This window comes from Mytilus galloprovincialis, chromosome 8 (genome assembly GCF_965363235.1).
Source record: "Mytilus galloprovincialis chromosome 8, xbMytGall1.hap1.1, whole genome shotgun sequence".
Lineage (NCBI taxonomy): Eukaryota > Metazoa > Mollusca > Bivalvia > Mytilida > Mytilidae > Mytilus > Mytilus galloprovincialis.
In genome coordinates, this window is record NC_134845.1 from 72,395,422 (window position 1) to 72,407,535 (window position 12,114).

Genomic DNA, 12,114 nt, shown 5'->3' on the forward strand with positions numbered 1-12,114 from the left:
TTACTGAAAATATCCGTCAATTATTTTGATTTTACAATAAGACTTTTCTAACAAAGTATATTTGATGTTTTATAACGAAAAAACATAGAATATAAACATATACAAACAAAGTATGTGGCATATATCAAAGCACTATAATTGAAAATATGTGTATATAATAGCGAAAAAGGTAGTAATTTCATATATCATTTGAGAGCAAATTATTGACTAATACACAAAATGTGACGGAAGGCAAGTGATTGCGTTCCGTGTTGAAATTGAAGATATTTACTCCATTCTTTTTCCATTGATTTCTTAAGATTTTTTTCATATTTTGGTTCCGAAATTTTTATCACTAATTAGTTTTATTAAATATTATATGCTTAAAATATTATTGGATAATTTTTATTACTACTATGAAGAGAAAACTAAAGTATGAGTCTGAATTTGCAATTAAAATTACCTCAATTTTAAATAGTCTAAACTTCGCAAATTTTATAGATTAGAAGAAAATAAAATACTGAATGGAGTATTTTGACATATAAAAATAACTTCCGGAAAAACTATTTCAATTAAATGTAAGCAAACATACGCATTTTTTCATTTTGAAAAAGGGGGGGTTGAAACTCTCCAATATACTACCAGTCATTAAAACGACTTTTTAGAAAAAAAGTGACCGTACGAAATTCTGACGACAGGGCAAAAACTAAAGAAGACATATTTGTCTTTAAGTTAAGACCATTTTTAGCCGTGTGTTATTTGGGGAGATTAAACTCGCTATCTAGACGACTTTTTACACTTCTGTCACCGCACTATAATGCGAAACTAAACTTCTAACTGTGTATTGCTACCTAAGGCCTTGTTGACGGATACACCACCAAGACCACTCAAGACTTCATACCAGGACCGTCTACGGGAAAGAAGCTGTAGACGGTAGACTGCTGTGTACCATTCATATAACTTCCATGGATGATATCACTATTCACCAGAATGCTGTTGATGCTGATGATATTTACAATGTGTTCCCCTTCCGTATAGCCGTTTATGATCATATTGAAAGTGAAAATCTGCGAATCCCAAGACGGTGTTGATGCTATTGACAACGTTGAAGTCTACTTGATACTGTCTGACGAGGGTCAGCGTTGCTCTTAGGGTCGCCCGGTTGGCATCAATGATGATCTTCGTTTTGTGTTTGTTGAGCCGTAGCCACCACTGGATCTCATTTTTGATGTCTACGATGTCATAGGAACCTGTGCTCAATGCGATTGGTTGACAGTTGACACTATCGTCGGGGGAGTATCGGAAGGAATTGTTACCTGTATGAATGTTGGAGATGGAGTTATAGGTTTCCAGGTTTACCAAGGCCATTTCGTAGGTTTTGTGCTCATTTAACTCGATAGGTGGATTGAACCTGGTTAGAATCTGACAGTCGTTCCCAGATACGATTAAAGAGAACCCCTGCTTATGGGCTGTGTTGGTAGCTATTTGCTGTAAAAGTTTTTTGTCCATTTATTTATTTTCAGTACACAACATTCATCTTCTGACCGTCAGATTCAAATTGTAAGATTCTATCGGAGATCACAAGTGCAAAGGCTTCTGTATCGGCGGGTACATTGCGTTCAAATTTAGCTCGGACCTGAATATCGACGGTTGATTCCTTCGATCTCTCAGACTGATGACTAACATCGATGACAAAAAGAGGGAAAAGATCGATGAAATCCGAGGGGTTGATACTACCATTGCTGAGCAGACTTTCCATGTTGTAGAACTTTTTGCGGAACTCGGCGGCATTCTTGAACACTCTAGCGACCTTTTTTGAGTAAAACCGGTATTGTAATCTACAGCGGGATAGCGTTCTGCATTGAGAATGGCATGTATATTTCGTAGTTGACAATGGTCAAACACGGCGGAGTTATGCAGCTGATTGCTACCCTTTTCGGTTCGGAATGCGACGATGATCCATCGATGTTTTTCATGCCCGCTTCTTGTGGCTAGACGCCAGGTGAAGTGTGAGGTTTGGGGTACGGTTATGGAATCACACTGTCTCATGCAAAAGCCAGTTAATCTTGGTCTTGCTCTGGATGGTTTTGTACAGACGCAGCTTGTTTTCATCGGAGGGAGTGACATGGGGAATAAACCAGGATACCTTGCTTAAGACCACCTTAGCTACCTCGTTGACGGCTGCTGCTTTGAGCACTGCATTGGCATCAGAATCACGTACCAGGGAGAGTTCATGTTTGAACCCATAAACGATCTTGCCATAATCCTCGGCAAAATCGAAGATGTGTTTGAGGGGTATGGCAAAAGAGAGTGATCCCTTGTTGGTTGGTTTGGTGATGATATACCCATGGCGAGCTGCGAAACCGGTATGCCTCAGCATCAGCTGTTGAATCCTTGAACCACAACTGATTGATGCCCTGTGATTTGGAGAAGTCGTCAGGATAGGTAAGCATTCCTAGCATAGTGGTGGAAATACCTGGGTCGTTGATATGCTCGATCTGCTGACCAGATAGTCTATTACTAATACACCTGAACAGATACATAATACCGTTGTGAACGAGGGACACTAAATCTCCATCGGCATATGCAGTACCATCATTCGTTTGAAGCCGACCCTCCACCAATAGATAACTTTCGGCGGGGTGAAGGAACAGGTCTTGAATTTCAATGATGATCCTTATTTCAGTACCGGGTTTGTTGAGTTGAGCACCAGCTTGAGGTTCCTATTCCTGAACTTTATATTCCTGGACTTTCGTCGAAAGATAAACTTTCAGTGATTGCTAAGATATCAACCATTATGTATTGCTTTATAGCGCTGCACGAAATCGTGAATGGTGGCAATGCCACTCCCTGAAATTAGATTGTTCAGTCGAGTCTGCTGCCCAGGGGTCCTCTTTGGTTTACTGGATGTAGTTTTCTTTTTGCGGGTAATTCTCCGAGCGACATGGTCTACAGCTTTAATAGCACCCTTTTCCATTCCCTTCATAGCTGCATTGGTGGCGGCGTTCATGGCCTTACTCCCCAATGTCTTTGCTGCAGAGGATGTGAACATGCGTCCGGCTAAATTGGTAATGGTGTCAAAGAGTCCTCGTCCTCCAACTGCATATTTTCGGCGATAACCATGTTTGACTATCAATGGCATTGTATATTTATTTAAAGGATACGATGCAGCTTTTTGTACTCCTCACCGTTGATGTGACTAAATTTTCTCATAGCATCAAGGATGGCAACAATCTAATTTCGCACACCATTATTTGCATTTTTTTCAGACGATCAAAAAGAGAATTAAAGTCTTTTGAGAGGAACACTGTGCTTAGTCCACTGCCATACTTGTTCTGCCGATAGATGTGTGATACAATCTCTTTCCACTTGTAGCTTCGATTGGCCTTAGGAGTCCGTGACAGAACAGAGTTACTTTGGTATATAGCCCCGGATGCTTGAAGGATTTCACCATAAGTCTCCAAGTCTTCGGGCTCGAACGATTCTGGACGCTTTTTCACGATGAGTACCTTTGTAGCGCACTCCATCGACTAAGATGTCGTCCCCATCAAAAGTAACAGGTGAACTGCCGATCATGACGGTTTCGTCTTCTACCCGCAGTCCAAATGTGTGGTCGGCTTGAGAGGTATAGTAAGCTGGAGATATTGTTGTGCTCGCGGGCCGAGTGTGATGTGTGTGGCTTGTTCAATAGGGAGTGGTTCAGCAAGCTCAGTTGGTGGAGGCAGCTCTTCAATCTTTTGAGTGATTTTGGAAGCTGTCTCCTTTTGAGCCTCAACTATGGGCTTAAACACCTTGGAAGAGGTCTTTGGTCAATCCAATCTTATCAATCCGATGCTGTCGGTTGCTGGCTTGAATGCTCCTCTTGGTTTCTTGTAATTTTTTCGCAAGCAACTCACGCTGCTTAGGATAAGTGATCTTGATAAACGTCATTTATTTATAACACAGAACGCCCTCCAACGCCCCATAGCGTTTTTTCCAACGCCCTCAAACGTCCCATAGCGTTTGATAGCGTTTGAACAAACGCCCCTAAGTGTTAGATAAAACGCTCCCAAGCACCGTAGGGAACCCCCAAACGCTTTTCTCAAATGTGAATGATATCCTCCAAACAATCCGAGGTTTGTTGAAATATCTGTATACATCTTTGAGGAAGTCGTAACCCTCGCTCCCGATTTTTACACCCGACCTGAGCTTTACAATAGTTATTAAAAGTATCAGGATTATAAATTTAGGTATCGATGTATCTACTTTGACACCACACTGGTAACATGTGACAAATTCAGGTATATCTTCTTTGCAAGGAGGTTCGTTGAAATGTCTGTATACATCTTTGAGGAAATCATAACCCTCGCTCCTGATTTTTACACCCGATCAGAGTTTTACGAATTTGGGTATGTATATATCTACTTTGACAAATTCAGGCATATCTTCTTTGCAAGGTGTCAACTTAGCATCACATTTCGGGCGATCCTTCTTAGATTCGAGGTTTGTTTTTACCCGGTTGGCATGGGTATTGGCATTGAGGGCCTCGAACTGTATTAACACTACATTGTGACTGTTTTGGTTTCTGGCGGAAATTATAATTGTAATTTTTCCTAAAAAATCACATTGTGGCTGTTTTGGTTTTTGGCGGAAATTATAATTGTAATTTCTTCCTGAAAAATTGTCATGGTCAATTAGGCATTAAGTCTTGACAAGACCGTATTTACTGCAGCATAGTTCCCCTAGTGAAGAATAGACCTCCCATTTGTTCTTACCACATAATCTAAGCCATATTTGAGAATATTTAAAATCCATCTTTTATTTTACACTACATAGAATTTATCTAATTTGCATCGATACTTTCCATTTGCCTTGGTGTTCGTGATATCAATGGTCACTAACCCATGAGGCTCAGCACAGCAGTGGTTACACAGAGCATCGAACTGTTCCTTAATAATATCACCGCAGTGATCTTGACAAATATGATCCAGGTTCTTAGCATCCTGCTGAAAGAGACATATAAAGTTGGCATTTTCTCGGATGGATTGGCGGGGCAGCTTGAAGTAATTTTGACACAGGTAGAAACAGTCCACATTGTTGTGACGACCTCGCACATAGTAATCTTCACATTTGTTCTGTTTACTCAGAATCAAATCGTCGAACACTATGAGATTCTTGCGGGCAGGATCGAGCTCGCGGGGGTCTGGCACATTATTTTCCTGCTCAAAGAAAAAAGTGTTGATTCCACTCGGGTGTGATGGTGATTTTAAGGACTCAACCACATCAAGTAGTGAGTATGGGTAATTCTTTTTGATACAGAGAACAATTCCCGAATATCTTCCTTCGAAAATCCCTTCCCAAGTGCTTGCTGCAGCAGCTGGTAGATGGGTTGATGGAGCGATTTTCCAAAGACGTACAGGCGATCCTAGTCCAACCATTTCGGCCGCAGGAGCAGGTTGTTCAACAACGTCGTCTTGCCGCAATCGCTCTTTCCAATGATTATACCTCTGATGGATCGCTGTGGAAGGAGATAGTGATTACTCCTGGCTGGGGTAGATTCATTGTAGGAAATGTCTTCAACGTTCATTTATCTAAATAAAATGACGATTTACTGTTTGAAATATAAGAGGCCAACAGAGACGCAGAGCTGCTTCGAGGTTACAACTAGCAATGGACGACGAAGAAGAGGTGGAATTTGTGTCGTCTGTGGGTTGAGAAAATCAGTTTGTAGGGACTGCCAAACTTATCAATCTTCCAGTCGAAATGCAACTGCCAGGTCATAATTTCACTGGTCCTGGCACCAAACTTAGCAAGCGACTCCATGCTGATGGTACCCCAAAGGCCTGGTCAAAACCTATCAACCGAGTCGACCAAGCAGCTTACCACCATAATATCTGCTATGCTAAGCACAAGGATACAGCTGCTCGAAATTCCATCTGCGACAAGACTATGCTTACTTCCCTTAATGCCACCCCAAACCCCATCCCACGTGAAATCATGGAGCGCAGCATCGTTAAACCTATCATTGGCACCTAAGCTCGATTTGGACTAGGTGTTGGAAAAAAAAGTTCGTTGGTCGGACCAATTAGCAGAAGATTTGCACAAACCCATCCGACGTAAATTCACAAAGCGACGAGTGATAGTAGGTGGTGTAGATGAGACTTGGGCAGCTGATTTGGTTGAGGGAGGATCTATTACACCAGCCAAAAACAAACATATTTCATCCAAATCCAGCAGTATTCAATCTGACTGCATGGTTTTTATCGACAAACAGTTTAAAGAGAAAGGTTTTTCTAAAGAAAATAGAAAATTATTCAATAGCCTGTGTAGTAGATGGGACATTGATCCCTATAATGCCTCTTTAACATATTTATACTCAGAAGGTCTTCAGTATAGAACCATAGCTGGTTATAGATCTATGTTATCCTCATTTCTAGCTCCAATTGGGAAAATTCCAGTAGGACAACATCCTTATATAACTCGTCTTATAAAGGGTGTTTTTAACTCGAGACCTCCAAAAGTAGTGCTTTTACCTGAATGGGACTTACCCTTAGTTTCAAAAAATTAAAACAAGCACTTTTGAACCACTGAAACATGCTCATTTGAAATTTATTTCTTGGAAAACTGCATTTTTAATTGCAATTACTTCTTTCAGGAGATGCAGTGACTTACAATCTTTGTGTATTGGAGAAGAGTCGATTGTTGTGCAGAAGAAAGGGGTGACTTTTGTTCGTCATGGACTATAAAAACAGGATAGACCAAAACAATTTTGGCAGCAAGATTTTTATTCCGTCTTATCAATCAGATAAATTATTAGATCCGAAGCGGTCTATTTATTATTATTTGAAGAAAACTGCACCTTTTAGAAACTCTGACAGTGAGTTTGAGAACAAGTTGTTTTTATCTTTTATTGAACCGCATAAACCGGTTACATCACAGACTATTTCGTCTTGGATTGTTAATGCAATTAAATGTGCTTACAATGAAAAAGACAAAAAAATTCGTGCTCATTCTACAAGAGCCTTGGGCCCATCTTGGGCACTTTTTAACGGCGCATCTGTGAAGTCTATTATGGACACAGCAGACTGGACAAATGAATCAACCTTTACTCGTTTTTATTTACGTCACATAGACGTTGAAGTTTTAAATTCTGTGTAAATAAGAATTTTGTATATATGGAAGAAAATTCTGAAAAAAAAGAAAAAAAAAAGAAAAAAAAAGGAGAAACATTTATAGAAATGGAATAATTTTTTTTAACTCTACAGTGTTGTGTTATTTATATCTGAACTGATGTGAAGAAAATACAGTATACAAAGTACAGAAAGATTCTTCAGCTGTGGATAGTTTAGAAATCTAATGTAATTTCCAATTACGTAAGTATTATGAATTAATATAAAATTGGGAAATTTGTTTTCAAATTTTTATTTTATGATAGAATAATACTTACGTAATTGGCTCCCACCCACCTCCCCTTTTGAATCTTTTTTGGTGAACACTTTTCGCCGAGAGAGACTGGGGAATCACGCATGCGTGGTGGGAGTCGATATACCTGAGCGCTTTATTGATATTTTAAAGCGCGATCGGCGGTGTGAATACTAATTAGGGGGAGATAATCCTAATGTAATTTCCAATAACGCAAGTATTATTCTATCATAAAATTAAAATTTGGAAACAAATTTCCCAATTTTCATTCATAATTCTTATCACGTAAACACGTGATCACACGTCTGGAACTAGCAGGGAGGAACTATAGTGTTTTGACATTTTATGTGACTGTCTATTATAAATCACCGGATTATAAATACTACGCAGTTTTAACCTACAGCAGAGAATCTGACATTGTAAACAATAAGGCAATTAAATATCATCTGGTTTCTATCTTTCATACTTTTCTATGTATGTATCTATGAAATAGTTCAGTTGAATAAAATGTAGTTATAAAAGCAGTCACGTTTATTTAGTAGTTGTGTTATATATATATATAAGAACCCAAATGCAGTAATAAATACACAATTGTATTTCCATTTTTCCTTTTTTCTTCATTTATTTGTCTATTTTTTAATCATTTGATTGTTATCAGAATGATCCATAAAAGACACTAAAGCAGCAATCAACCATGTAATACACAATCTTGAACAGATAAGTCCGGCCTATGACCTGACATGATCCCGGACTAGCTTGAAGTTTTCTTTACCTGCATGTATTGTGTGGCAGAGTCATATTTGATTGATATATTAAAATAAGATATTGTTGATTATTAATTTTATTGCAGTATTTGATAGTTTAGTTACACATTGTTTCTATTTCTAGCAATATTTCTCTAGTATTATTCTCTTATTCCTTTGGTGAACCTCTTTTCTTTCAATTCATTTTGGAGGAGAAATTCTAACCTTTTGATTGGTCAATTTTCAGGCCATAACCTTACTATAGGGTTTTCATTGTTTCTGGTAGATTTAGACTGCAGACATATTAGAATGCAGTGAAAATTACCTGCTTGATATATTCAACTCTGATATTCATGATATTTATATTATACTTCTTGGATTTTCAATATTCTGATATTCATGATATTTATATTATACTTCTTGGATTTTCAATATTCTTATATTCAGGTCAGCTGATAAACCTTATTTCTAATTAACAAACTAATAGTATGTCATTTTAATACTTTGTGAAAGGATTGATTGTATGTATTGAATTTTTATAAATAGATTTGTATACAAAGTATACAAAGTATACAAATTCTGACCAACATAAATATATCACATAAACTACACTTCACATAAACAGACAATTACTTAAACAAAACATAGACAACATAGAACACAATGCTTACCATGTATATGATATGCTGAATCTAAACATGTACTTAGATTTTTTTTTATTAAAATCTAAGTACATGTTTAGATTCAGCATATCAAAGAACCCGAAGGATTCAATTTTTGTTAAAATCAAACTAAGTTAAATTTTGGACCCTTTGGACTTTAATGTAGACACATTTGAAAACGGGACCAAAAATTAAGAATCTACGTACACAGTTAGATTCTGCTCATCAAAGAACCCCAATTATTCAATTTTTGATGAAATCAAAGTTTAATTTTGGACCCTTTGGGCCCCTTATTCCTAAACCAAAACTCCCAAAATCAATCCCAACCTTCCTTTTATGGTCAAAAACCTTATGTTTAAATTTCATAGATTTCTATTTACTTATACTAAAGTTATGATGCGAAAACCAAGAAAAATGCTTATTTGAGCCCCTTTTTGGCCCCTAATTCCTAAACTGATGGGACCTCAACTCCCAAAATCAATCACAACCTTCCTTTTGTGGTCATATACTTTGTATTTAAATTTCATTGATTTCTATTTACTTATACTAAAGTTATTGTGCGAAATCCAAGAATAATGCTTATTTGTGCCCTTTTTTGGCCCTTAATTCCTAAACTGTTGAAACCAAAACTTCCAAAATTATTCCCAACCTTCCTTTTGTGGTCATAAACCTTGTGTCTAAATTTCATAGATTTCTATTTACTTAAACTAAAGTTATAGTGCGAAAACCAAGAAAATGCTTATTAGGACCCTTTTTGGTCCTTATTCCTAAACTGTTAGGACCAAAACTCCCAAAATCAATCCCAACCTTTCTTTTGTAGTCATAAACTTTTTGGTCAATATAAAAATTAAGATCCTTTCGACCTCAGTGTGGACCAATATGATAACATGGCCCATAACCCCAAAATACAGGATCGATTCAACATTTCAGAGAACCTGATATATTTTTTATTTGGTTGAAATCAAAGAATGTTTTATGTCAGACCACAAGTTAGATTGAATTAAAAACTGGGCTTGAAATTAAGAATCTAAACACATGGTTAGATTCCCCCATATATTATTTTTTTGTTGAAATCAAACACAGTTTAATATTTGACCAAGATTAGGACCGACTTAAAAGCTGGGCCCAAAAATTAAGAATCTAAATACACAGTAAGAAGTCATATACACAATATTGAAATTTAAGACCCTTATTTGAACCAAATAGAAAACTGGGCTCAAAATCATAAATCTTAATACATATTTAGATTCAACATACGAAAACACCCTTAAATTCAATTCTTGTAACAATCAAAGTTTAATTTTGGACCACTTTAAGGACTTTAATATAGACAAATATGAAAACGGGTCCCATGATCCAAAATGTAATTACACAGTTAGACTGCATATCAGAATTCATTTTTTTAAATCAAATAATAATTTAACTTTTGATCCTTTGATAACCCAAAATTAAAATTCTGAATACACAGTAAGATCTAGCAAAGTACTTAATATATTCAATATTTGTTGAAATTTAACACATCTTATTTTGGATCTCGATTTTGACCAACTAGAAACCTGGGCCCTAAGTTAAAATTCTAAATTCTGAACTAGTACATAATTTTAATAAGGGGTCAGCTTAGAACCATGGCCTTATCCATATTACCCCTTGGCCAATATTGGCCTGATGTGATATAGGCCATGTATTCAGAGTGTTTGATATACATCTGATGTAAAAATGTACCCAGGATGATAACCTGTATTAACTCTTGACAATAAAAAGTCAAGTACTGTATAAATTATCCTGCTGATTTGAAAATTGCTTTTTATCTTTAGTATCATTGCATATGCAGAACTGGACATGTTTGGTATATGATAAAGAATGTTATTTTTATTACATATATATGCTTGGTTTCAGAGGAATAAGTTTCATTTTATATTACATACATGTATATGTAACATTCATTTGCACCATTTCAAAGTAGGTAATCCATGAAATTTAAATATCTTATTAAATTTCATTTTTTCCTCAATCCAAGAAAAATGAGAAAGATGAATGAATAAATGAATCTAATAGAGTTCAAGATTCCCTGTGTTGATGCAACTATTCTGACTGTAAGGTCATCTCAAGTTCACAAAGAACTAGAATCAGGTGTCTTAGGAATGTCCTCTACGGTAACAACCTTATCCAAAGATGATGTGTGAGTATTCAATGTCATCAGTTGCGTGTAAACTGGAGAAAGATCAATTTCAAGTCCAACTAATACAAATACTCCAGATACTGTAAAAAAGTGAAAATAAGCAATAATCAAATGTTAAAATAAAATATGATTATTTCTTACTAATGATTAAAACAATTCAATTCAATTCAAATATTTATTGTCGTATAAACTCTGAAAAATGAGTTTGTGACAAATAATATAAACATACACAAAATACATTTAACAAACAAAACCATGAAAACAAAAAAAGCAAAAAAGCAAAACAATCTTTCTATATGATATATAAATATATTTTATAAATAAATCAAGAGTCCCCTATCCTCAGTTCTAATGCCTGTTTAAAATAGGACCCTAAGCTTTCTACTTCTTTTGAGGTTGATGGACAAAGAAGATATTTAATTTTTTCATTTTCTTGCCAGGACATAAAATCTGGCATATGTTTATTAAAACAATATATTTTTATAACATCTATTGCTCTTTCTATGTTGAAATGAAATACACATAAGACTTTTGAGGAATTTTAGGGCCAATATATATATATATTATATATATAGGTTGAAAACCCTGTAATATAGATGCTTTACTACATGTTTCAAATAGAACTAAAATTACTGATGATCAATTTCAAAGATCAAATATAGTTGATCTATTGTTTATATTATTTGATAAACATCGATATTAAAACCATGAAAACTTAACAATTACCAACGAACCATGAAATTTGAGATTAAGCTAAGATGAATCCTGTTAGACAGATATATACATGTTACAATCATTCTTTACACCTACTACAGTTAGTCAAAATGATTAATATACCAAATCAGAAAAAATAAACAGCCACATTACAATTATTACATACACAAAATATAGTTGCCCCTATTTGCTTATAGTATATGAGATATGGACTTGACCATACAAACCTAACATGACCCTGTTTGATGGACATGTTCACCTTCCAAAGAACCCATATACCAAATATAGTTATCCTTTTACCCCGGTATACTTATACATTAACATGACAAAAAAAAACTCCAAAAAAAAACAAAACTAGAGGCTCTAAAGAGCCTGTGTTGCTCACCTTGGTCTATGTGAATATTGAACAAAGGAAGCAGATGGATTCATGACAAAA

The 12,114-nt window shown here is 36.0% G+C and overlaps 1 protein-coding gene across 6 annotated transcripts in view; it reads right to left on the reverse strand.

Annotated features, from left to right (window-relative positions):
* Positions 1 to 8,205: 8,205 nt before the first annotated feature.
* LOC143042521 (protein furry-like) overlaps positions 8,206 to 12,114 on the reverse strand; it is a 373,316-nt gene continuing 369,407 nt past the window's right edge. For all 6 annotated transcript variants that reach the window (XM_076214885.1, XM_076214883.1, XM_076214882.1 and 3 more), the window contains one exon: positions 8,206 to 11,044. In XM_076214885.1, the coding sequence (XP_076071000.1) occupies positions 10,896 to 11,044 (149 nt within the window). In that variant the 3' untranslated portion in view covers positions 8,206 to 10,895. The remainder of the gene's footprint in view (positions 11,045 to 12,114) is intronic.